General features: G+C 45.5%; 1 protein-coding gene across 3 annotated transcripts in view; it reads left to right on the top strand.

Annotated features, from left to right (window-relative positions):
* Tmc5 (transmembrane channel like 5) overlaps positions 1-23,225 on the top strand; it is an 87,876-nt gene extending 64,651 nt beyond the window's left edge. For all 3 annotated transcript variants that reach the window (XM_087908533.1, XM_087908532.1, XM_087908534.1), the window contains 11 exons: positions 300-451; positions 3,059-3,137; positions 4,711-4,808; positions 6,651-6,746; positions 12,752-12,827; positions 13,017-13,150; positions 15,779-15,952; positions 18,245-18,323; positions 20,253-20,357; positions 21,725-21,773; positions 22,731-23,225. In XM_087908533.1, the coding sequence (XP_087764659.1) occupies positions 300-451; positions 3,059-3,137; positions 4,711-4,808; positions 6,651-6,746; positions 12,752-12,827; positions 13,017-13,150; positions 15,779-15,952; positions 18,245-18,323; positions 20,253-20,357; positions 21,725-21,773; positions 22,731-22,777 (1,089 nt within the window). In that variant the 3' untranslated portion in view covers positions 22,778-23,225. The remainder of the gene's footprint in view (positions 1-299; positions 452-3,058; positions 3,138-4,710; positions 4,809-6,650; positions 6,747-12,751; positions 12,828-13,016; positions 13,151-15,778; positions 15,953-18,244; positions 18,324-20,252; positions 20,358-21,724; positions 21,774-22,730) is intronic.
* The last annotated feature ends 4,368 nt before the right edge of the window (positions 23,226-27,593 follow it).

The following is a 27,593-nucleotide window of genomic DNA, read 5'->3' as shown; positions in this document are numbered from 1 at the left end:
CACATATACCCACAGACCAATCCGATCCAGACAGTTCCTCAGTTGAGGCTGCCCCTTGGCACTTGACTCTAGGTTATATCAAGATGATAAAAAAAAAAAAAAAACCCTAACACGCACTGTTCTGATTGAATGCTTCCTTGCTGGTGACCCTGGGAAAGCATACTTACCATACTTACCGCTCTGAGAGTCAGTATCCTCAGCGGCTGCGTGGGGCAGAGGGTCTCTACTTCAGACGCTCTGTGTGTGTGGAAAGGGTTCACAGCTCCATGGACTCTAAGGCTGATCCTTCTACTCTGCAGTTCTTGAAGACGCACAGGAACCCTGGGGCGGTGCTGTTACTGCCATTTGTTGTATCCTGCATCAACCTGGCCGTGCCTCGCTTCTACTCCATGTTCCGCCTAGTGGAGAGGTACGAGGTACCAAGGCAGGAAGTCTACGTCCTCCTGATCCGGTAGGTGTGTCACACCTGATTTTAGATCATTTCCAGGAGCTAGAAGGAGCTCCATTCCAATGTCAAAGTTCTATTCCGGTCATATGATGGGTTGAGAGTTGTCTCAGTTAGGGTTTCTACTGCTGTGATGAAACACCATGGTCGAAAACAAGCAGGGGAGGACGTACATGTCTACATCGCTGTTCATCACTGAAGGAAGTCAGGACAGGAGTTCGAATGAGGCAAGGACCTGGAGGCAGGAGCTGAAACAGAAGCCACAGAGGGGTGCTACTTACTGACTTGCTCCCATGTCTTCCTCAGCCTGCTTTCTTATAGACCACCAGCCCAGGGATGGCTCCACCCACAATGGGCCAGACATTCAATCACTAATTAAGAAAATGCCCTACATCAGCTTGCCTACAGCCTGGTCTTATGAAGGCATTTTCTTAATGGAGGTTCCCTAACTCAGAGGATTTCATCTTATGTAACATTGACATAAAACTACCCAGCACAACAGCCTTCAAAGAACCCTGAGAAAATGTGATTATTGAGTATACACACTTTTTTACTAGATGGTGGCTTACCTTTCTCAATGGCTGCTGGCTTGGGAATTAACCCAGCTCTCCAGTGACACTGCATAGATGGACAAGCACTGTGCAAGGGTTCCTGACCTCAGAGCTCTGGTACCCACTGCCTCACACAGGAGGAGAAGGCATATTTCTGTAATTCATCCACCCAAACAGAAGGAAGGATGTTCTTGGAGACCCCTTGGCTCAAAAGCGTTACTCCTTGGTGATGCCCCTTCCTATGTACAAGAGATGCAGCCAAAGTGTGATAAAAAAAAAAAAACAACTGAAGCCACCCAGTTTCTGTCCTTGCAGCCTTTCCCTGCGATTCTCTCACTAACTCCTGGCTCTGACCGTGGGTCTGCATGGTGCATAAACTGTCCTCACGGATCACCTCCAGTATCCTTCCTCTCTGTGACCTTGGAGATCTGACCCTAGGCCTATGTGCCAGCCTCATTTTCTGGCTTTCTCCTCATCTTGCTCCTTACTGGCCTCATGGTGTTCTCAGCCATGTCTAACTCCATACCTGCCTCTGCTCTGGCTGTTCTCTTTGCCTGAAAGTCTCTTCCTACATATGACCCTGGGGCCTGCTTCCCGACTTCGTTTAGACTTTCCGCTCAAGGGTTGTCCTTTCATGGTGTCTTCCCAACCACTTTTATTCCCTACATTATAGCTTCCTTGCACTTCTTAGCATTTTATTTATGATCTCCCCCAGCAGTGCACGTGTACACACACACACACACACACACACACACACACACACACACATACACACACATGTATATAAGGAGAAATTGTTTTCTTGCTCACAGTACCTGAGGCATTCCAGATGCTCAAAGATAATTAGTAAATGAAAGAATCAATAAATCAGCGAGTCAATTATTTTCAATTTATATTATGAAAAATTCTAATCATAGATAATTATTGTGCTATCATTATTCCTCCCAACCCTCCAATTCTCCCAGGTCCAACCCACCAGGCCGGGGTTCCACTTTGCTGCTTTCTTAGGTGTGATGGCTCATATCGACTGTCAACTTGCTAGGCTCTCTAAGCACTTAGCAGACAGATCTCCAGGCACGACTGTGGAGTTTCTAGATCGGGTTAGTTGAAGCGGAAAGACCCACTCTAGCTGTGGGCAGCGCCAGTCCTGTGGGCCGGGATCCCAGGCTGAATGAAAAGCAGGAAGCAGGCTGAGCACCGGATCCATCTTACCTTGCTGCCTAACTGTGTATGCAATGTGACCGCTGCTCCCGCTCCCACCGCCATGTCTGCCCTCACATGATGGGCTTTTACCCTCAAACTGCGAGCCAACAAAACAAAACAGAAATCGCTTTAACACAATGAGGAAATTAACTAATGCATTAGGTATGTATAGAGAGGAAAATATTAGGGATTGCTGTCACACTTGAAGTTTGGGTAAAATAGTGTAACTTACCACCAGTGATAGAGTTATAAAGGTTAAGAGAGAAGATTTAGTGAGGGACTCAGGAGAACATCTTGGATGGGCATTCAATAAATAAATATTACACACATTTCTCATTACTATTATAATTACTATTATAATTATTATACATTATTGTAATGGGTGTGAATGGAAGAGAAACTGGTTCATTTGCAGAGTCAACAGAATAGAGTGTATTCATCAGAATTAAGTTTCTGCTGCAGTAACAATCCTCCCCAAGTCTCAGCGGCATGAGACACAAAGGTTTATTTCTTGCCAGTGTTACACGTACATTGTAGACTGGAGAGAAGGTTTGTGGGCATGTTCGTCACCAAAGGACCCAGGCTGAGGCATCAACACACATCTGAGATAGTTCTGACTGCCCTTGCAAAGAAGGGCAGTGGGTTCTGGAGGTTCTTGGAGTGGCATGCCGTGCCCAAGGCTAGAACTGACACACGGCACATCTGCTCATAGCTCACCTGCTAGAACTCATCCTACTGTCCGGCCCTAGAGGGCAGGCAGAGATGTCTGTCCTGCTGCAGGCCCTCAGGGCACACTGACCAACAGCACAGGAGATTGTCATTGAGGATGACCAGAGCCGTTTCCTCTTCTGTTATTTAGAAACATCCTTCTGAAGATCTCCATCATTGGAATTCTTTGTTACTATTGGCTCAACATCGTGGCCCTGTCTGGCGAAGAGGTGAGAGTTATGTGCTGTTCTGCCTTGAGTTTGTTTCATGTTCCTGACAGCCATCACACTTCCTTTTGGGGAGAGTGGAGCAAAGAAGCTGGTCTGGGAAGCCACTTAAAGCAGGAGGGCTTCGTGGAAAAGCTGAGATGCCAATCAAATACACTTGATCTCTTTAGTTTCAGTCTTTGTATCCCTAAGATGGGCACTATGCGATATTAGCTGTGACCAACCTTTGATGGGCGTACCATAGACAGCAGTTCTGAGGCCAATCTGTCCAAATAGCCTGAGGGTGAGCATAAGATCCTTCTTGAGCTTTGATGTTTCATTTTGTCCTGCCCCAGGCACCATGGACTCTGCAGATACGCAGACATGAAGCTCATCTGCACATTCATACCCTAACCCTGGCTGTCCCTGTCTCTCCCACACTCGTCAGGACTTTTCAACTTATTTTGCCTCAGACCGTGGGTTTCTGGTCCTTGCACTCTGACAGTGGTGCCCCATAAGGCCTCAAAAGAAAGATAACCTCGTTGGTTCCCGGGCCCTTTCCTTGAAGTCCAGTGGCAGAATAAGAGGTTCCCTATTTCTTTGGCCCACTTCCAGGGTTAGGGCATGCTGGGTCCCCAAGGGACCATACTGACCAAAATAACGTAGCTATGTCTGGATTCAAATGATCTGTCATAACACAGTATCTTCACCAAACTCCAGTCATCAAAGATGTTCAGAACCAGCTTTCTAAACTAGGATGTTAGAGAACATACCATGTTGTAGCTACCCATTTATTCTTCCATGCAGCTATTTGTTTACTTATGGACCCATCCATCCATTCTTTAAGACAGCTATCCACTTATTCAGCTATCATCTATCCACTTATCCACCTAGCCATGTTCCTTTCCATGCATCCATTTACCCAGGCATATCCCCATCCATCTGCTTATCCACCCATCTTCCAATTCGCCCATCCATCTCTCCATATTTCCCACTTCATCTACCATCTATCCATTCTTACACTTATTTATCCACTCATTCGTCCATCCTTGAATCCTTGGGCTAGTACGGAAAACCTTCCTTCCCCTTCAGCCAGACCTGAAAGCTGCCAGAATGTCTGCTTCTAGCTCTGACTTCTTGCAGAGGTTGCTGTCCAGCAGTTCACCCCAACTTGTGAGAACCTCTAGTCACTTCTTAAAACGATACTTTTATTAGTTGCAAGTTCCACCCATCTAGACAATGTAGGCGTCAGTAAATAGAAAGAGGAGGAACATCGCTAGCCCTCCATGCTTCTTATTCTTCTGAGGAAAGTGATTAGCCCTGGTGGGGAGATGGGGTCTAGAGGGGACAGGGCAGAGATGGGATATCTTAGAGCAGAGGTGATGAGATGGGAAGACTGTACATGTGAGCAGTAAGCCTTATAGGGTAGAGGGAAGTTCAAAAAGAGAATATGCACGCATGTGTGCACACACGCACACACATACACACACATTGGCTGTTTTTTACAGAGGAAGTCTACTTTCCTGTGTACACAAGGTATGGTCAAATTGCACCCACATGAGCCACCATCCTGACCTTGACTCTGTCTGCCTTCCAGTGCTGGGAGACCTTCATTGGCCAGGATATCTACCGGCTCCTTCTCATGGACTTCGTGTTCTCATTGGCCGATTCCTTACTGGGGGAGTTTCTGAGGAGGTAACCATTAGTCAGCTGTGGGTGGCTCTGTAGCCAGAGACTGATGCCTGGCTGAACAGAAAGTGTGGGCTCCCGCCATGTCTGCTGTGTGTGTCTAATCTGCCCATTGTCCTTCGGGGTATTGTTCTCTGCTATCATAACCACGTTCTACCTTAACCTGACAGCTCACTGGGTTTAAGTTGACCCTACCCAACCTTCTATTTGGAAAAAAAAATCCAGAAATAAAATAGAAATTGAGCCACTTGGAATCTGTCTCTCCCTTTTTCTCATTCTTTTTTGACTGTGAGTACTAGCCAGATGTGATTTATTTTTATATTATTTTTTTTGCAGTGCTGAGATGGGGAGAGACACAAAGACCTTGTGGTGCTAAGGAAACATTCCGCTGCTGAGCCACACCCTAGTCCTGCAGGGGCTCTGCTCTGTTTTTAGTCCTTCACTTTGTAATGATTTGATGCGAGCCTCTTATTTCTAGGCACTGCTTTTGCAGAGGTTGTAACCCAGGGCCTAAATTCTCTTCCACTGAGCCACACCCCAGCCCTGGGCACTCCAGCTTCTCTAGAATGAGATGCCATGGTGCTGTGCCAGGTTTTCTTCATGGGAAGGCTAAATGCCAGATTCCATCAGTTCTGTCCAAATTTGCTTTATTCCAGCCTCTGTCCAGAGCCTGAATGCAAAGGGGAGAAATAGTTTTGTTAACAGAAATTTTGGGGGAGATGGAAACTTTTCTGTATAAAGAAATGTGGGTGAGGAGATGGCTGAGTGAGTGAAGTGTTTAATCATACAAGCATGAGGTTCTGAGTTTGAATACCCAGAACCCACGCAAAGACAGTGTGTAATGCATTTATAATCCCAATGCTCCTAATGGGAGACAGAAGAAGCCTTCAAAACTAGCTCACCAAAAGATCCTGTCTCAAACAAAGCAGAGCTAATACCAAGATGGTCCTGTGGTTTCCATATGCACAGTATGTCATGTACGCGCACATGAATGTACAGATACACACATACACATATCAGACACATCAACAAAGAGTCAAAACAATAATAGTAAAAGAAGAAAAAAGAAAGTGTCATCAAAGAATGATGTAAGCCCTGGTGGGTAAACCACACACCAGGGCAGGTTCTACTCCCAAGAGCAGTTGGGCAACACAGACTAGACTGGACAGCAAGAAAGAAGAATTCAAAATTGGGTGGGTAGGGAGGTGATGGTGGAGAGGGTGGCTATGGGAGGAGGGAGGGTCAGTATGATCAAAATGCATTATGTGATAATCTCAAAGAATTAGCAAAAGTAATATTTAAGAAAACAAGAAAAATAAGAAATAAAGTTTCCCCAGAGTCTATAGAGAGTTTGTTTTCTTATTTAGGGAACACTGACCATCTCTGGCTCTAGAGCAGTAACCAACCATACATGTGGCTTGGTTGACTCAGTGGTAAAGTGGAGAGTTAGCGTATTCAAGGCCTGGAGTTCCAACCTCAGCACCAAAGAGCAGTTTCTAAAACTGCATTTGACTTGGGAGGTCCTCAGCTTTTTTGTTTCAAGAGAAAGAAAATGTAACAAAGAATGGGAGGAACCAGAAAGCAGGTTGGCTATTTTAAACAATGGGGGCAGCCAACACTTTCAGCTGTTTACAACCATTATTGTAGCTCCCTACTTGACTACATTGCCCTAATCCCACATCTCCCCAGCTCCCTCCACTCCTGAAGACCTGGCACCGTACTCGGGGCTTCCTCAGCTCTTCCTTGCAGCTTCATCCCTGGCTATTGAGGGTGTCTGCTGCTGTTTGTCCTGGTCGGTGGGGTGCTCTGAGTTGTCGTTGAAGTACTAAATGTAGGACGTTTTCACAGGCTCATTGGGACGAAATTCATCACAAGTCTCAGCTTACAGGAGTTTGACATTGCCAGGAATGTTCTAGAACTGATCTACGCACAAACTCTGGCCTGGTAAGTTTTTACAGTGCAGTGGAGCGCCCCGTCTGTTCCCACCTGGGGGTGAACTTGGGAGTTTTGGTTGTAAGGGCTGGTCTGTTGTTTAAAATCTGAGTGGGTGACTGGGCATGGTAGTGACCAGGCTGACCTCAAGCCCACAGAGATCTGCCTGCCTCTGCCTCCTGAGTGCTGGGATTAAAGGAATGTGCCACCACCTGCCCAATGAGAGTCAGTTTAAGGCAGGGCAGCAACCTGGAGACCCACCGACCATAGGCGGTCACAGACCTTATTTACCAGCCCCATTACACCCCTTCTGCTTCTTCCCCTGCCACAGAACTTTCTCTAAAACTTTAGATTGCCCCCTACAGTTTTGAATTTTTACTCTGCCTAAAATGCTTTCTCTGTATGTGTCTGCACACACATGTATGAGAGGTTGATGTATGTGTAGATGCATGTGTGTGTGCATGCATGTGGAGCCAGAGAACAATCTTGTTGTGTCTCAGGAACTATTAATTCTTTTTTAAAAAAATTCTCTTTTCTTCTCTTTTCTTTTCCTCTCTCTCTCCTTCCCTCCCTCCCTCCTCCTCCTCCTCCTTCTTCCTCTCTCTCTCTCTCTCTCTCTCTCTCTCTCTCTCTCTCTCTCTCTCTGTCTTCTCTCTCTTCTCTCTTTCTCTCTCTTCCCATGCAGGATCTGTCACTGGAACTCACCTAGTAGGCTAAGCAATTCAGGGAACCCCTGGGAGCCCTTGATTCTGCCTACCAGGTCTAGCATTATAGCGCGTGCCACCATGCTTGGCTTTTTAAATGTAGGTTCTAGTAGTTGAACACAGATCTTCATACTTACAAGACAGACACTTTACCAATTAAACTGTGACTCCTCCCCCCCCCCCAGCTCTGTGCAGTTTATACATTGAAACAAAATCACCAATGTGATAGTATTAGGAAAAGATTTGGTCTTAAAGTGGAACCACCATTAATAGGGCCACGAGAGGCTTCTGAACCCTTCGACCATGTAAAGATAGTGAGAAGGTTCATCTGTGAATCAGGCAGTGAACTTCACCAGGCACCACCGAATCTTCCAGCCATTCAGTCTCCGACTTTTGGCCTCTCAAATTGTGAGCAACAAACCTATGTTGTTCTAAAGTTAACCAGCTAAGGGTGTTTGCCATAGTATTCCAAATGAGTAATACAATCACAAATATATTTTATTTTATGCGTGCGGGTGTTTTTCCTGCATGTATGTCTATGCATCATGTGTGTGCATTGCCTGCAGAGGGCAGAAGAGGGCATCGGTTGCCCTGGAACTAGAGTTACATATGGTTATCAGCAGGTGCGTAGGTGCTGAGAATTGAACTTGGGTCCTCTGAAACTGCGGTCAGAATTCTTAACCACTGAGCCACTTCTCCAGCCCTATATGTGTTTTCTTTGCTTCTTGTCTGAGGCAGCTTAGAGCAAGGTAGCTCTCTCTGAGTAGCCCTGGCTGACCTAGGACTCACTGTGTAAACCAGGCCGGTCTGGAACGCACATAGATTCACCTACCTCTGCCTTCCACGTGCTGGGATTGGGCATGTGTTATCATGCCTAGTCCAATCACCAATGCTTAAAACACAGGAGACCATGTAGAATTCTCTCGCTCTTCCTCCCTCCCTCCCTCTTCCCTCTCTCCCTCCTTCCCTTCATTCCTCTCTCCCCTCCTCCCTTCCCATTGTTTTTCAGGATGACCGGCTAATTGCATCATGTAATTTCATTTTGCTTTATTTCTGTGGTGGTACTGGGACCCAAACCCAGGTTCTCATGCACGATAGCCAAGTGTTTCACCACTGAGATATCCCACCTTAGGCCCTGGCCTCCATCCTTTCATGCAGGCTCACTTAGAAACCTCAGACAAGCCCATGAGTCTTTCCTTACTTATTTTAACATGATAGAGTCCATGCTGGAATTTGGTGTGTCGGATCATGTGCCCAGGTTCTATCTGTTGGGAAATGGGTGACTTCAAAGCAATGCGTTAGGAGCTGAAGAAGCCTGGATTCTGGGGCTAGCCCTGCCACTCACCGAGGTCCCTGGCTTTTCAGAGCCTTAGTTTCTGGGAACTTGCATATAATAGCAGCTGCTTTTAAATTACATTGAGGGTGAAATTTGATAGTAGACGAACAGAGTTTTGCAAACTCCAGCAGGTCAGACAACTGCCAAAAGTCTCATTATTTTGTCTCATTAAAATTGCTCCAAGTGGTCTGGCTGTCTGAGGTAGTCTGTCTTTGAACAGATTTTCCAGCAAGGGAGGACTTTTCGTTAGTATTTAAGTGGTGATGTGTCTTACTGCCAGGCCACAGGCTTGCTTCCAAGGTCATGCACCTACATTATTTCAACAACAAGAATACCTTCGGGGAGGGTGAAGGGTTGAGATAATAGTTCCTGCTTTGGAAGGTTTGAGAGATTAAAGGAAAATGGTATGTCTGCTCACTGATGTCTGGCTCAGACATATCCTGTTAATGAGGGTGCTGCATCCCTCATGAGCTCTCTTGTGATCATTCACTATTAGTGCATAACTGGGCTAGGGAGGTGGCCCAGTCAGTAGAGTGCTTACCTCTCAATCATGAGGACCTGGGCTTGATCCCCAGTGCCAATATAAAAGCCGAGTGTGGAGGTGTGTGTCTGTGATCCCTGCACTGGAGAGGTGAAGAAAGGAGGATCAAGCCCTGGGGATTGCTAGTCAGCCAGTCCAGTCCAATAACCATGTCCCAGGTCAGTCAGAGACGCTGTTATAAAGAAAGAAGATGGAGAATAAATAAGGAGGACACCTAAAACTGCGCTCTGACCTCCACGCACATCCACACACATGTGCACACACACCCACAAACACATACACACACCAGGTAATGCACAACGAAGTTGCGCATTGTGGTACATGTCTATAATCCCAGCACTGAGCGACCGAGTCAGGAAGATTACAAATTCGAGGTTAGCCCGGCCTAAACATTGCTCAGACTGACAGAAATACATAATAAGAATCATCACGTGGCTATGTAACCCATCTTCTGAACTTTTTCATTTTGCAAAGTTTAAACACTATGTTTGTTAAACCACTCCCTGCTGCCCTCTCTCCCCAGCACCTGGCAACCACCATTCTACTTTATAGTTCTATGCTCTGCCTACCCTGGATACATCATTAGGGATACATCTTTGTTTTTTGCATCTGGCTTATTTCACTTATTTGTAGCATTTCCTTTTTAAGCATGTTCAACATGTCATTGTGTGTGTCAGCTCACACTCTGTTTATCCACTCATTTGTCTGTGAACATCCTGGTAGCTTCCCTTGTTCCACTGTCATGAACAGTATCACCGTGAACACGGGTGTGCAGACACTTCTGGGAGATTCTACTTTCAGTTGTTTGACTTTCTACCCAGAAACAGAATGACCATGTCACAATTTGTGAGCACTCTTAAAATATTTAGTGACTTAAAAGCAATGGGGTTATCTGGCACACGCCTTTAATCCCAACACTTGGGAGGCAGAGGTAAGTGGATCTCTGTGAGTTCAAGGCCAGCCTGGTCTACATAGTGAGTTCCAGGACAGCTGGGGCTACATGGTGAGATCCTGTCTTGGGGGAAAAACCACCTTCAACAACAAAACAGCAACAAAACAAAACAAAACAAAACAAACCACAACGGGGTAGCCCAATTCTTCCTTTAGGGTGGAGCTGCCATCTTCTGGTGATTTGTCATAATGACAAATAGAGAGAGATGAGAGGCACCCAGCACACACACACACACACACACACACACACACACACACACACAGAGAGAGAGAGAGAGAGAGAGAGATGCACACACACATGCACACGTACTAGGGCTTTTAGGAAACAAGGATTATTCTCCTAACCACATATATGTCAATCTAGAAGAATGACGCTGCTGTAGGTATCAAGCAAGTAGGTTTGATCTCAGTAGTGATGAGAAACGCCATGACCAAAAGCAATCTGGGGAGAAAGAGGGCGTTTCGGCTCACACTTTCAGGTTACAATCCATTACTGAGGGAAGAAACCTGGAGGCAGAAATGATGTAAGAATGTTTGGCCCTGGCTTGCTCGCTGACTGATGCATAGTTAGCTTTCTTTTTTATTTTTATTTTGTTTTTGTTTTTGAGATTATAATTTACATTTCCCCCTTTCCTTCCCTCCCTCTAGATCCTCTCATATGCTCTTCCCTACTCGCCTTCAAATGTATAGCCTCTTGTTTCACTAACGGTTATTTCATGCATACATGTGTGTACTACCTGTGTTTATGTTTTCAGGGCAGACCATTTGGCACTGGACAACCAATTAGTTTGTTCTTCCCTGGGGAAGGCCACCTCTCCTGCTCTCAGATTTCCTCAGTTGCTTATAGTTCTTTGTGTAGGGTTGAGGCCTGGTGGACTTTTCACTGTCCACTTTGGCATGTCCAGTCCGTTGGCGCCATCTTTATTCAGCTCACATTTCAGCGGTCACATTGGTGAGACTTACGGTGTGGCTTCTGTTATGACTAGGAGATACAATATCATGGCAAATTCCCCGATCCTCTGGCTGTGACGCTCTTTCTGCCCCCTCTTTTGCAGCATATCCTGAGCCTTAGGTGTAGAAGCGTTCTGTAGATGTATCCGTTGGGACTGGGCTCCACACCTCTGCCATTGGATTGATTGTGCTGTTTTTCTGTAGTGGTCTCTGTTACAAAGAGAAGTTCCTTTGGTGAAGGGTGGAGACTATACTAAATAACGGGTTTAAGGACAGATGTTTGTAGATTGTTGTAAGGGATTATCATAGCTGACTTTCTTATGGCGTCCAAGACCACCTGCCCAGGGATGGTGCTGCCTACAGTGGGCTGGGCCCTGCTGCATCAATTTACAATCAAGGCAATCCCATGCAAGCATGCCCACAGGCTTCTCCTCTCAGATGACTCCAGGCTGTGTCAAGGTGACCATGAAGGCTCCTCATGGTGTACTCTTCAAAAGAGAGTGGCCCATGGATGTTACCATGGCAAAACCAGGAACATCTAAAAGTTGGCATGAAGCTGGCATCATTGTCCAAAAAGCAAGACAAGAGAATTAATGTGTGTATTGAACATATTAAGCACACTGAAAGCAGAAAGAATTTCCTGAGATGGTCAAAGGAAAATGTAAGAAAAGGAAAGAAAGAACTCAAAGAAGAGAACCTAAGTTCACTTGAGGTGCTAATTTGCTTTGTCAGAAACGGGAGAGGTGGGGAAACAGACTGTATTGCTGGGCCTTATGTCTATCTGTTCCTGGAATAATTGATGTCTAAAACCAAACAAACAAAAACTCTACTGAAAAAAATAATAATGGTAGTAAATTACCAATCTGGGTAAAAATAATATATAACCACTTAATATATATTATATATACACACACACATATATATAATATATAACCATTAGGAATTTGTCTTGGCCCAGCCTTCAAATCTTAGGCCCGGGCTCTCCTACTGCCAACCATTTAAAGACATTCCAGAAGCAAATATCCAAGAGTGGCAAGCAAGGAATAATGTATTAGAAAATAGCCAGATGAGAGGTCTTGCCTTGAACAAAAGGTAGATGTCTGAGGACAATGCCTGAAGTTGTCCTCTGACTGCTACATATGTGCATCCCCAACAAATGCACAAACACATAAGCTTTCAAATACAGCCATGTGTGTATGTGCACACACACACACACACACACACACACCACACATTCCCAGTATTCAGTTTAGTTTTCCCCCAACTAACTCTATTCTACCCTATCACAGGCTCGAGACAGTTTCTTTATTAACCAATGATATTCACAGCATACAGAGGGGAAACCCACACCACCCCATTCTAACTTATTACTGTTTTAACAACTCTACCTCTATCCAATTAAGTTTTGAAGCACTGTGGGGTGTGTGTGTGTGTGTGTGTGTGTGTGTGTGTGTGTGTGTGATTCTCTCCCTTGCCTCTGCCCCTTGTGTGCCTTGTGTTTCCCTGGTCTCTGACACTCCTGTTTTCCTCACAGGCTTGGAATTTTCTTCTGCCCTCTGCTGCCGTTTATCCAAATGATCACTCTTATCATTATGTTCTATGTCAAAAATGTGAGTTGGACCCAAAGGCAGCCAATTACTTTCCTTTGGTAACGTATGACCTGGTGGAGATCTGAGCTGGAAAAGGGGCATGGGGAGGGGTTAGGAATCTATAAGTCGGTGGCTGGAATGCTGGCACTTGACAGGGTGCTGAGGGCTGCTCCTTGGCCACAGGTGGAAGGGTTCCACTTCTTTCCTCAGGTCAGCCTGATGATGAACTTCCAACCACCAAGCAAGGCCTGGCGGGCCTCACAGATGATAACGGTCTTCATCTTCTTGCTCTTCTTCCCGTCCTTCACGGGAGTGCTGTGCACCCTGGCCATCACCATCTGGAGGTAGGGGACTGTGGCTTTAGCGAAGATTTAGTGATGGGGTAAATAGATGTCTGTTTGGTTTGTTTTTTTGTTTCTTTGTTTGTTTTGGTGTTTGTTTGTTTGTTTCTGTGTTTGTTTGTTTTTTCTCGAGACAGGGTTTTTCCATGTAGCCCTGGTTGTCCTGGAACTAGCTCTTGTAGACCAGGCTGGCCTCGAACTCACAGAGATCTGCCTGCTTCTGCCTCCCGAGTGCTGGGATCAAAGGTGTACACCACCACTGCTTATTTTTAAATGCGGATTTTATTCTCCAGATATGGAGACGGTTGCTGTTGAAATAATAGTGTGTTATTCACACTTCCCAAGAAGGGAAGACTCTCCATGCTATGCAAGGCCACGTGAGGAAAAGGCAGAGGTGGTCAGGAGGAAGGTGGAATGAGGGACCAAAGCCTTTTCTGCCATTTCCAGGGTAAAGAACAGATGAAGCAGAACAACCAGGCTAGGTTTGGTCACTTTGAGTCTTTACAGAAGGTTATGCAGTCTCGGGGGCTAGTGTAAGTTGTTGAGACCATGACCTTGGGGTCACTGGGGCCTGGGCATGCTCTACCTGTGAAAGCCTGTTAAAAGAGGTGGATGTATGTCAGACTCCACATCAGCGGTTATCTTCATATGAAGTCATGCTTTCTAGGCTAGTCCTGGGAAATGAGGTCTCCCCAGAGTCAATAAAACTCTCAGATGACAAACATCAGAGTAAAAACTGTGCTTAATACAGAGCCCATCCCATATTCCTAGGGTAGCCAGCAAATACAAGATCCAAGGGACGGGGTAAATCCTATCCTGGATTTATTCTACATATTCTACACATCCTACATATCCTGCATCGTAGTTGGGAGCCATTTCCTAATTTCTGCCAAGTGTTCAAGCTTCCCAGACTGGGAGAGGCCACTTTTTCCATGCTGAAAAGGAAACTTGACTGAAGTGATCCAGAGGCCTGCTCTGAACTGGCTTCTCCTCCATTGGCTTCACCTCACTACAGCCCTGAAGCTTCTGCTCCATGTCTAGGCCCCAGACGGTCCCTTTCTCTATGGTCAGGGTTCTCTTGCTGAAGGGGTTTCCCCATTCCCTTTGAGTCTCAGCTCCAAGGTCAGCTCTAGACCTGAGCATCCCAGTCACCCCTGGATGCAGGCCCCTTATCCACATTCCACCCATCATCCCACAGTTCACAGTTTACATGTAAAAAATTTCTTCCATGTATGTGTGTACGTGTATCATGTGTTTTCCTGGTACCTACCAGGAGAAAACCAGAGAGAATGTCAGAGTGTCTGGAACTGTAACAGATGGTGTGAGCCACTATGTGGGTGTTGGGAACTGAACCCAGCTCCCCTTATAAGAATAGAAAGTGTTCTGAACCTCTGAGCCATGCCTCCTGCCCCAATCTTTGCTTCTTTTGCCATATCTACTCCCCATCTTCTCTCTTCCTAGTCTTCCAGTTTCTAGTCAGTTGTAACAGCTGACTGCACATGTAGATGGTGGTGCTGGAGAATTGTCTGTATTCTGTCAATCATGTATTTTAATAAAACGCTGATTGGCCAGGCAGGAAGTATAGGCGGGTCAACCAGATAGGAAGTAGAGGCAGGGCGATGAGAACAGGAAAAGGCTAGGAAGGAGGAAGCTCATTCCTCCATTCCTGCCCAGACCACCGAAGAAGCAACATGTGAGCTGGCAGCTGAAAAAGGTACCAAGCCATGTGGCTAACATAGATCAGAATAGTGGGTTAAGATAAGTCATAAGAACTAATAAGTAGCCTGACCTAATGGGCCAATCAGCTTTATAACTTATAGAGATCTCTGTGTGATTGATTTTCTCTGGGACTTGCCGGCTATGGGGTACCAGGCAGAACAGATAACCCAACAAGCCCAGCCCATCACGCTACAAGATGGAAGTTTCTGTCCCACCCAGTCCAGCAGTCATTCAGCCCCAAAAGAAACACACAGAGAATTATATTAATTATAAGCTGATGGCCTATTAGCTCAGGCTTATTATTAACTAGCTCTTACAACTTAACCTGTAATTCTTGTCTAGGTTTAGCTACATGGTTTGGTACCTTTTCTCAGTAAGGCATTCTCATCTTGCTTCCTCTGCATCTGGCTGGTGACTGACTCTCTGACTTTCTTCTTTTCAGAATTCTCTTAGTCCGGTCACCCCACCTATACTTCCTGCCTGGCTACTGGCCAATCAACATTTTATTAAACAAATACGAGTAACAAATCTTTACAGTGTACAAGAGCATTCTCCCATAGCAAGCACATGATCACAGTATCACACCTGGCTTCCATAGCTAACAAGCCTTCCACTTGGTGTGTCACATTCCCAAGACAGACTTTCTGATCACCCCAAAGATACTGCTAGATCATTACCTGGATTCTGGATTGGACACTGTGGCAGGTGATAGCACTCTAAGTGCTGGTCCTCAGACAGCAGGTGACATCAGGCAAGACTGAGTGGGAGCTCTTCCCTTGGAAGTGGAGTGTGGGGAGAGTGGGCCAGATTTTCTGTCTCTAGAGTCGAAATCCAGATGGGATCCCTTGATTCTGGAATGCCTACTACATCTGAGTCTCAGGCAGCAGATGGCTTTCTGCTTCTTGTTTTCAGATTGAAACCTTCCGCAGACTGTGGCCCCTTCCGAGGCCTGCCTTCCTTCATTCAGTCCGTCTACAGCTGGATCGACACCCTACGCGAAAAGTCCGGCTACCAGTGGGTCGTCTGGATCTACCAGAACCTCATCGGAAGTGTGCACTTCTTTTTCATCCTCACCCTCCTCGTGCTGTAAGTGGGGATCCTCGGGAAACTAGCGGGAAGAGACGCTAAATGTTCCTGGGGACCCTTTCATTGTCACGAGATGAGAATGGTCCCAGGGATGTTCCTTCGGGAAGCCAGGCAAGGAGTGGAGGGCAGTGAGCATAGGAAGGTCTCCACTCCACCCCGAAGAGATAGTTTTCTGTAAAATGTTGTCTGATGTTTTCATATCTAAGCTCTTTTTTTAATGCTCTACAATAAAAGTGTACTTGTTTTCTTCCTTTTTGCTGGGGATATAGCTCGGTGGTAGAGCACTAGCCTAGCATGTGTAAGACCCAGAGGTTAATCCTTAGTGCTGGGAAACAAGGAGAACATTAAAGTTTTCCAAAAGAATGAAAATATGGGGCTGGAGAGATGGCTCAGCAGTTAAGAGTACTGACTGTCTTTCCAGAGGTCCTGAGTTCAATTTCCAGCAACCAACCATCTGTAATGAGATTTGCTGCCATATTCTGGCCTGCAAGCATACATGCAGACAAAACATTGTACATATAATAAATAAATAGAATCTTTAAAAAAGAATGAAAATATGCCGGGCAGTAATGGCACTCATCTTTAATCCCAACACTTGAGAGGCAGAGGCAGGTGGATCTCTGTGAGTTTGAGGCCAGCCTGGTCTATGAGAGCTAGTTCCAGGACAGTTAGAAACCCTGTCTCAGAAAAAAAAAAGGAAAGAAAGAAAGAAAGAAAGAAAGAAAGAAAGAAAGAAAGAAAGAAAGAAAGAAGATGTGTGAAATTCTTAGAAAAATTTCTTTGGAGGCTGAGAGATATAAAACTGGCCCAGGCTTCATTGACATTTAGGGTATTGCATTTTAATTTTTAAAAATATCCATTTATGACATCTTGTGAAGACTCATCAACACGGGTTTATTTTCCTGCATGGAAGAATTGGCTGGTCAGTTCATGGTGCTCTGAGTTTTGCAGCTTAGCCCCCACAGCATTAGACAGGGCTGCTCCAAGTCAGGAGACACAGGACTTAAGGGTTCAGACTATTGGAGGCAGCCATGGAGTACCGAACAGTGTCTGTGCTCTGCAGATGTGAGTGACGACTCAGAGGTAGGACGGCTCCAGACACAGCTTCATGCTGCACAGACTTATAGCAGAGGAAAAGGCTAGAAGCCAGGTCTCTGGCTCTCATTGATGTTCCCCTCCTCCCACTCCTCAGCAGCAGCTGTTACTGGGACTTTAGAATGGTGAGCTGGCCTCTTGCCAGGTGTCTCATTCACTGGCTCTGCCGCTGTCTCCCCTGTACTTCTGACACCAAATGTGTGTGACAGGGGCATGTCCCTTAAACTAAGCAATCCTTCAACACCACGGGCACCAAGTGGGTAGCCTACCATTTCAGTCAGTTAGATCCTGGACCTGGATGGCATCAACCTCACAAGTTAAGGGATTGGTCCTGCAAAGCCCATTTTAGGAGCTGGATATGGCAGGGCACATCTGTAACCGCAACACTAGCAGGGGCAGAGACAGAGGGCTCCCTGGAGCTCAGTGGCCAACTCGTCTACCTGTTGGTGAGTACCATGTTCAGTGAGAGTCTGAAAAACAAAATGAGATGGAGAGTAATATACCAGGATGCCAGATTTTGAACTCTGGCTTCCATACATGCATTCACAGAAACATGTACACATGCATACACGTGAACACACATACAATACAGATTCTCAAGTTCTACTAAACCTATGTATTTGAAAAAAAATGACTTCAAGTTTGAATAGCACTTGTGCAAATCACATAATCTAGCTACATATTCAAACCATGTGTTTTAAAAATGTGGATTTGCCTGGCCGTTGCCCGGAGAATGTGTGTCTGCTTGATCTACGGACCAACCATGATGTAGGACTTACCTCTACCTTCCAAGTGAGTCAATGTGCAACCAGGACGAAAAAAAAAAATCTAAGGCAGTGGTTTTCAACCTTCCTAATGATGTGGCCATTTAATACAGTTCCTCATGTTGTGGTGACCCCCAGCCATAAACTTATTTTTATTGCTACTTCATAACTGTAATTTTGCTACTGTTATGAATCATAATGTAAATATCTATGTTTTCTGATGATGTTAGTTGATCCCTGTAAAAGGGTTCCTTGACCACCCCCAAAGGGGTCATGACCCACAGGTTGAGAACCACTGCTCGGAGGTACTTGGCCTGCCTCCCTGTTTTGACTTTTCCGGGACACACTTGGGTCAAAACCCATCTGCAAGCAAATATTCCAGTTCCTCTGTACCCTCAAAGCACTCTCAAGAGTGCCTTTCCTTTTCTTCCAGGATCATCACCTACCTTTACTGGCAGATCACAGAGGGCAGGAAGATCATGATCCGGCTGCTCCATGAACAGATCATTAACGTAAGGTTCTCCTGTAACCCCCTCTCCAAATGCCCCCTGCCCCATTGCTTCTCTCGATAGAGTATAACAAAAAATTCCAAACGTATTCCAAAATAGAGAGAATAAATAGTACAATGACTTTCCATTCCCCATCACCCAACATGTGTGTGCATGTGTGTACTTGTATGAGCAGGTACACGTGGAAGTGCATGCACATGTGTGTAGAAGGCCAGAGGACAACCTTGGGTGTGATTCCTCAGACTCCGTATTTTTTTCTTTCTTTTTTTCCATTCATATTTTTAAAATAATAAGACAAGATTTCTTCTTGGCCTCGAACTTGCTGAGGACGCCAGGCAGGCTGTCCAGTGAGCTCCAAAGACCTGCCGGTTTTCATTTCCTCCCCCACTAGGATTACAAGCACATGCCACCATGCTTGTCTTTTCTTACATTGGTTCTAGACATCAAACCCGCTTGTGAGCACTTCACTGGCAGATGGCACTTCAGCCACATTGACACTTATATACTTTCATTTCATGCCTGCAGATCTTTGCGTTACTTTGAATACTCTTGAGGTTTGTGCATTAGCTAGCTCTCTCATCCCGGTGACACAATACTCGACAAGTGGCCCCTGGACGGAGGAACTATTTATTTTGGTTCACATTTCAGTCCATCACGGTAAGGAAGGCAGGGTAGAGTTCATGAAGGCAGGAGTATGTGGCCGAGTCCAGTCACATGTTGGCAGATCAGGAGGCAGAGAAGTTGAACCAGAATCAGAAGCAAGTACCACCTCCGAGGCCTGCTCCCAGAGGCCCACATCTGCTATTTAGACCACAGTCCTTACAGTTCCATGACCACCCGAGAGAGCACCATTCCTGGGGGTAGCCCGCCCTTCTTGGGGAAGCTCAGAGGCCACAGAAATAGTAGTGTGAGCTGTAGTTACACACTGATGCTTATTGGGATAATTATTACATGCAGGATGTGAAAATCAGTGGTTCAAAATTTAAGAAAAAACAGGCAAGAAGTTGGGATGACAATGCCTATGTGTTGATATTGCCTTTGTGATGTTGGGGTTACCATACCTATGTGAATCTGGGATGACCAGGCCTGTGTGATGCTGGGGTGACAGTACCTGTGCAGAGGAGACAAGGATGCTCACCTGGCTCCCCACACAGGTGGAGCAGTTCACACCTTCCTGCTGTAGGGCTCCTGGGGAAGTGATCTAGCCTCCTGGGAGAAGAAACACTCTTGTTTTCCTTTGAACTGTTCAATCAAAACAGATCTCAGCCAACACAGATAACTTTGAACCTTTTGTTTTTAATTTTATTAGTTATTATTATTAAATTATTTGTGTGTATATATATGAGTCTGAACACGGGCATATGTGTCTCTTGTCAAAGAGGACAACTTGTAGGAGTCAATCCTCTCCTCCTACTATGGGTTTCAAGGATGGAACTCGGGTCTTCAGGCTTTTGTAGCAAACACTTTTACTGGCTGAGCCATCTTACCTGCTCACATAGAACTTTGATGGCTGAATTATTGCTGATGTCCTTAGGAGCGTTAAGTTTTGGCATCTCCGTAGGAGGACTGGGAAGACCCAGGCAAGACTAGTTCATAGAATGAGAGCTGGGACAGGGAGCTTGCAAGTAGGGCTCCTGAAGGTCCGAGTCCTGAGCCTTAAGACAGTGATGCAGAAGTTACAACCAGCATCAAGCAGCAAAGACACCACCCCAGTCCACTGGGAAGGGTTTGTCCCTCGGGGGAACCTATGGCAATGTAGAATTCCAGAACTCATCAGCTTTGCTCTGAAATATTCCTTCTTTTTCATCTGTAGAAAACACAGTAGATGGACATCCCCGTTGGACTTGTGGGACCCCCCTTTGATCCATGCCTTCTGCACCCAGCACCAGCATGCATCTTCCATGCTTTACTTTTATTTTTCCTTCTTGGCAGGAGGGCAAAGATAAGATGTTCCTAATAGAAAAGTTGACCAAGCTGCAGGATGTGGAGAAGAGAGCCAACCCCAGTGCACTGATCCTGGAAAGGAGAGAGGTGGAGGTGAGGCCACAGCTCCCTTGGGGCCACAGAACACACACTGGCATCCTGTGACAAGTGCATTGGAAAGCAGACACAAAACTCTAGGGTTTCTGCTTGGTTTTTTTGTTTCTGTGCAACAGAGGCTAGTCTTGATGTATAGCCCAGGCTGGCTCCCGTTCTAGCCTCTTGACTTCTGAGGTTACAGCTGTGATTAACTCCTCCCTATGATCCTGTGCTTTCCATTATTAAGCATATCTGTGCTTTTAATTAAAAAAAAATTGTTTACCTAGCCGGGCAGTGGTGGCACACACCTTTAATCCCAGCACTTGGGAGGCAGAGGCAGGTGGATCTCTGTGAGTTCAAGGTCAGCCTGGTCTACAAGAGCTAGTTCCAGAACAGGCTCCAAAGCTACAGAAAAACCCTGTCTCGAAAAACCAAAAAAAAAAAAAATTGTTTACCTAATACCTGCATGATTGGCTGTGGTCCAGGAGCTGAGTCACTGTGAAATAAAGAATGCTCTGGCCTCATGGAGTTCACACCTGTTTTAAATCACCCAGGAATATACACATGTATCCCATTGAATAATCAACAGTATGTTTCCAGATCTCTCTCTGGTACAGCAGCAAGGATAGATTATGAAAGTAGGGCTTTCATATAATTGCATAACCATAGCATGATATCCAAACAATATCATTGCTTTGTCTTCATTGAACACTGTATCCTGGACATGGTTGCCTTCTGGATATGTTTGGATATTTGAGTTTTAGGGCTTTTCAAGTAGTAAAATTGGTATTGAATGAAACATTTTATTAGGAACTGTAATAAGTTGTCAGTATATTAATAGTCATTACTTTGTGGTGCTGTGGATAGAAACCAGGGCCTTGTGCATGTGGGGCAAGTGGTCTCCTCTTGAACCACAGCCCTTGTCCTGATTATTGTAAATATTTTATGTATTTTTGCTCCAAGGACATGTACATCTTCCCCCATAGTGTACTGTTGATTAAGCTCATAAAAAAATATTTTTTTTTTTTGCCAGTTGCTGTTGGTCTCCTGGAATACACCAGTAAAAGTCAAACTTACTTTAATTCAAACCATTGACAACATAATTTACTATCTGTGCAAATTAATACTATCAGTTTTGCACATCTCAAATCCCCAAAAGTCAGGTACCTTTTTCACCCCCGGCAGTAAATATCTGTGGAATGAATGCCATATCCGTTGCTAAAAAAGCTAAACATGCTGGATATTTCTGAGGCTGGCTCTTTGTCTCCATTACCCCTTCATCTTAGAATAGTGCTGGGCTCACAGATTGTACCAACTGTGCCGGCACACCCAGCGTTTGCGTCCCCCGCTCCAGTGACACCGCTGTCTGTTTCCTTCATTTACAGCAACACAACCCTTTGCATCTGGAGGACCTCAGCGCTGCTGCTGCTCGTGGTGCGTACCAGAACTGCCAGAGACAGAGCCGTGCAGTGGCGCAGCCCGAGGGGGAGGGCGTGCAGTTGCTCTTCAGCCTCAAACCCGACCTCGGATGAATTTGCTTTTGGTCTGGTCTAACGCAGAGGCTCACGGTGTCTCTAGAACCTGGTTTCTGTCGGTTTCAGGTCACATGTTAGCATGTTACGCAAACAGCCACTTTGTGATGATGGCAAAACAGCATCACCAGCATCTCCCATCTCTTCAGGTTCAATCTAGTCAGCGAATCTAGAATTTTCACATCAGTCGCATTCAGTCTGGCGTGTTCACCCACAAACCCATTTCTATGATTGTGAAAATGTGACAGTACCTTTGGTTGTAGCCAAGCCCTGTGCTTCAGCTACGGTACTGATGATACAACCATACAGAACGTAGGAACTGAGAGCAGCCAGGTCTGCCTGCCAAGTCAGGGGCTGATGCCAGGAGAATGATGCTAGGGAGGAAACGGATAAGCCTACTCACTTTTTTAGACCAGTTATTTATACTTTTGTGTGTGTACAAGGAGGCCAGAAGAGGGAGTTGAGGGTCCTCTATCACTCTGCCTATTTCTTTGAGGCAGGAGCTCTCCCTGAACCTAGAACTTGAATTTTCTTAGCTAGTCTGGAAACCAGCAAGCTTCAGTAATCCCCCTGCCTCTGTTCCCATTATATCAGGGTTTATAGAAATGTGTGGGACATCTGGCTTGGTATCTGGGCCAAACACTGGTCCTTATGATTCCATAACAAGCACTCTGACCACTCATCAACCTCTCCAACCCTGTACTGGTTTTTTTAAATAGTATTTACCAACAACAGTCAATAATGGAGGTCAAGGGGAAAGACTAAAATCTTAGGCAGAAAGGAAGGCTTGAGAGCTTTCCCTTGAGGAGGTAGGACTGTGTGTATGTGCATTAACTTCTCTTTCCTTTGTCAAACACAGACCTGCGATTGAGGCGATCAGCGCAAGAAGAGAATCCAGAAGCCTGATGACGGTTGTGTGTTGTGGCAGCCAGATGCCAGTCAAAATAAGAAAGACGATAGAAATAAATGGGACAGTCTCCCTGATGGCTGGACCTCAGGAGCTTCTCAGGAGTGGAATCCAAGCCTGAGCCAAGAGAACTCTGACCCACAGTGCAAATGGCTCTATAAAAGAGGGCACACTTACTTCTCTTACAACCAGAATTGCTGATTTTTTTTCCAAAACAAAGTACTTGAAATTTTTCAATTAAAACTATTAAAATGTTGGGATTATCCCACAAACACCCAGCAAGAGGTAGCCTGCAAATATTGCACTTTTATCTTTAAGTAATAGATATCTGCATGATGGAGCCTTTAAGAATCTTTCTTCCTAGACCTGGCAATGGATTAAAAACTGGTGCTCAGAAAAATGGTCCACAATGAATAAAAATGTGATCCTTGATCTGGGATGCAAAAATCTCTGAATGATGTGACTTGCATTTGCTCTGACTTTGAACTAGAAATAGTCCCATATCATCTAAAGCTGAAGTGTAATGAAAGGTCTTGTGGCTGAACTTTGTCTTTATTGAATATGAGAGTCGTGGGGCTGGACTAGATATAGGAGAGGTGGAGAAAAAGAATGAGACCCTGTCCCTAGCAGAGTGTATGCATGGTCATTGTTATGGTTTGGATCTGAAGTGTGCTCTGCAGACTCGTGTTTTGAATGCTTGTTCCCTGACTAGTGACACTATCTGGGGAGACTGTGGAACTTTTAGGAGATAGACCCTTGATGGAGCAAGCAGGTGATTAAAGGCTGGCCTTTCAAGGATATTCCTGGCCCCAAGTTCCTGCTTTACTCTTCTTCTTGGTCAGCCATGATGTGAACATCTGCCACACCCTCCCACTGCCACAAACTGCATCGTCTTACCGAAGTCATCCTTACCATGATGGACTGAAACTGTGAACCAAAATAGATCATCCCCTAAATTGCTTCAGTGAGGCATTCTGTTACAGCAGCAAAGTCAACTCAATATGGTCATCAGAGTCTCGCAAGTCAAACGAGAAATTAGGGTGACACGTAGAATCCGTGTGTGCACATGAGATGAATACGTACATGAGGAGAAGTTTTTGAAAATCTGTCAAATGATTCCAAAGACATGTAACTGTCCTTAAAACTGGAGGCTGAGCTAGACTCACCTCCTAAAGGGCCACCATGTCCCAACAGTGCCATAGACTGAGGACCAAACCTTGAAATGTGTGTGTATTGGAGTGGGGAAACCCCTACCCAATGGTCACCCAAAGGCTGAAGAACCACAGCTTATGATTGGAAAATGGTAGCTTCATGCTTAGGGCTGGAAAAGGGTAGCTTCTTTTGAATCCTGCAGGATCTCACCTCCTAGTGGCTGCAGCACACACTCACTTCATGTCTTGGGAGGCAATGATGTAGGGTAAAGTTCAACTCTAAAAGGAGAACCTAAAATAGTATGCCACTTGCCCATGTCTTTATAATCTTTAAGTTGAAGCTACTTGGAAAGAATTAAATGCGTCAGTATGGTGGCAGGCAGCGCTATTATCTCCCTGAATTCTCACAGCCGGAGCTTCTGTGTGACATTTAAGTGAGACAGAGATGGAGAGATGGAGACCGGCACCCTTGTTCTGCTTGCAATTCCACCTGTGTACAAGAGCACAGCTTATTCCCGTGGCATATGACAGCGTCCCATGCCACCCGTGCTGTAGTTTTTAACCTCTTGTTACCTGGTGCTCACAAATTACAGAACCTGATTTGTGAGGTTGGGGGTGGGATCCTGGAGTTTGCAGTCCTCGCTGGGGCTTCATTTCAAGGCCACCTCCTGAGCAACCTGTTAGAACCCGCCCACTCCCCACCCTTGTTTGTTCCCTCCTTATATAGCATTACACTTCAGTTTTGGAGGAAACATTTCACTACTCATTTGAACCTCATTGTGTTATCTCTGTGGCACAATGTGGGGCAGGGGGTGGGGGGACGACAAACTGTGTGACTACCATTTGGCTTGTGATGGGTTTTGATTTGCCTGCAGTCTCATTGCTAGTGAGGGACAGAACTGAGGACAGAATTGGCTCCCCACATCCCCACATCCCTGCCAACACTTGTCATTTGGTTTTTGATGATAGCTATGCTGATGGGTGAGATGGAATCTCAAGGCAATTTTAGTTTGCACTTCCCTGATGGTGAAGGATGTTGAACGGTTTTTTTTCAATACTTATTTGTATTTCTCCTTTTGAGGGCCATTCATTCAATCCATTAGTCATTTACTGGCTAATGGGTTTTAGTGTGTGTGTTTTTGTAGTTTTTTTTTTTTAATATAGATTTCAGCTATTAACTCCGGTCAGATGTTTTTCTGTTGAATTCTCTATCTTGGCTCCTCTGTTGAGAATTAATTGATGACATAAATATTAATCTATTTTGGGAAAACATTCCATATCAGGTTAAAGTATTTTTTCCTCTTGTTATTTTTGATAGTACGAGATTGTACTGATTGAAATTTTTATTTAGTTTATTGGTAGTGTTGAGGAATGGATCCAGAGCCTCCTGTATGCTGGCCAAGTACACAGCCACTGAGCAGCCTTGCAGCCCTTGAACAGTATCTGAAGAGGTACTTAGAACTCTATATTTATCCTTGCAGTTCTGATAAGTATCCCTTGCACTCATCTCTAGCTAAGGGGAGATCAGGCATCCGTCTGCTCTCTTATTTCCTGCCAGGGCAGTGAAGTCACCCATGTCTTCTCCGTTCTCAGCACAGCTTCCTACTCCCCCTCCTGAGTGCTAGGGGCACAGGTACACACCACCATGCCTGGTTCGTGCACTGCTGGGGTTGAACACAGGGCTTCCTGCACGCCTTGCAAGTTCTGTACCAACTGAGCCACATCTCCAGCCTTGTGATGCTAGGATGGCAAAAGGCATCTGCGATGCCTTTCCTAGTGTTAAGCTGGTTGAACATTGACAGGGCTTTGTATTTCCATACTGTAGACATGTCAGGGTATTGCCACAGGCAATGGTGCAGGAATGACTGCCAGCGCTTTGATTATTGTGCTTTTGATTATTATTTTGATTATTATGGAAGCACTTTAACTCACTGGCTTTATGAAGCAGGAATTAACCCCACCTTACAGAAGAGGAATCCGAAGTCCAGGAGCTGTGCCAGCATCATATACACCCTAAGTGACTGAACTGGAAGGCATACCTACCCAGTCTGTCCCAGCCCCTAAGCTTCATAAAACTAATGAGACAGCACACAGGCCAACAGGACTGCATCTGGGGGTCTGCATGTACTGTCATCCATTGATATGTATTGTCTCCAAAAATTTTCTGCATGTAACAAATTGCACACACATAACTGATCTCCATACCTCTTGCCATCCCTTCAGCTAGCTCTTATTTTCTTCATATGTTTAACTCTTAGGTTTTTTGCATATGTGTGTCATGTGTTTACGTATGTTCACATGTGAGTGGGCACAAGTATGAGTGGCAGTACCTGTGCACATGTGTGCTGTGCATTCAAGTAGAAACTGGAAGCTGACATAGAGTATTTTCCCCCATCACTTTCCACCTTATATACTGGGTCAGGGTTTCTCCCCAGACCCAGAGCTCACCCCTTTGGCTTGTCTAATTAGCCAGCTTGCCATGGGGACTTCCTTTCTAGGGTTGCTAGTAGGCCACCACACCCACCCAGCTTTTCTATGGGTTTTGGGACTTCATCTCCTTAGTTCTATTCATTTTCAACCAGCATTATTGGGTTATGGAAATCCAATGAGACGATGAAATGCTTTGCAACATCTAATCAGAGCTGTAGAAGATTGTATTTCAAAGTTAAAAGACCCTGCCTCCTGGCTTCTCTGGATGTGTGGCAGAGATGGTGGTCCTGTGCTGGAGATGGGGGTCAGGCGTTTACCCGAGGTAGGGGGTCCGGATCCCAACTGTGCTGGAGCTGGGAGTCAGGAGTTTACCCAAGGTGGAGGGTCCGGATCCCAACTGGGATGTCCTGGGTCCTGAGCACAGTGTTTCTTCAGCACAATCACAAGTTATCACAAGTCAAGGTCCTCCTTGAGGAACCAAATTAAAATCATCAGGCCAGATGTCAGAGACTCACACACTAGAGAGTCTGACTTGACTGACAGGATGAGTGCGTTCAGAGGCGGGTTGCCCACTCTCTCTCAGTGCCGGCAACCTTCACTACTGTCTACTGTGGGCTGCTTGGTGCTGTTGTTTAGCTGTGAATTGATGAGACACAGGTCTCACATTTTTCCAGCTGGCCCTCGAGATTATGTAGCTGAGAATGTTTTTGCACTTCTGATCCTTCCGCTCCACTCTTTTGAGTACTGGGATTACAGGTATGTACCCCCTGTGCCTGGTTATGCATTGCTGTGAGTGAAGCCAGGTTTTCCTGCATGCTGAGCAAGCTCTCTACCAACTGAGCTACATTCCCAGCCTCGGGCAACATTTCAAATGCTGGTATGTGAAACGGAAAGGAAGCATAGTAATACTCTCAGTTGAGGAGGGTATGGTGAGCTGGTTAGGAAGTGCTGAACGAGGAGTTTCAGAATCTAGTCTCCAGTGGGCTGATGGAAATTGGATCAAGCTTGCGCGGGGGGTGGGGGGAGAGTCCTGCCAAAAAAGGTTTACTTCTAGTAATGAAAGTTTGTTTCTGGTGAAGGAGAGAAATAGACACCAACAATGACAAGACAAAGCCAGCATCCTCTGGCTGTAATCTCATCATTCTAGAGGCTGACGCAGTTAGTCCACAATGACTTTGAGACCAGCCTGGGCTCCATAAGCATGGCAAGACGGTGTTAGATGTATAAAGATGTG

The sequence above is a fragment of the Myodes glareolus genome, chromosome 7, assembly GCF_982192425.1.
Source record: "Myodes glareolus chromosome 7, mMyoGla1.1, whole genome shotgun sequence".
In the NCBI taxonomy this organism is placed as follows: domain Eukaryota; kingdom Metazoa; phylum Chordata; class Mammalia; order Rodentia; family Cricetidae; genus Myodes; species Myodes glareolus.
Note: the sequence above shows the minus strand (reverse complement) of the source record. Positions and strands in the feature narration are given on the sequence as shown.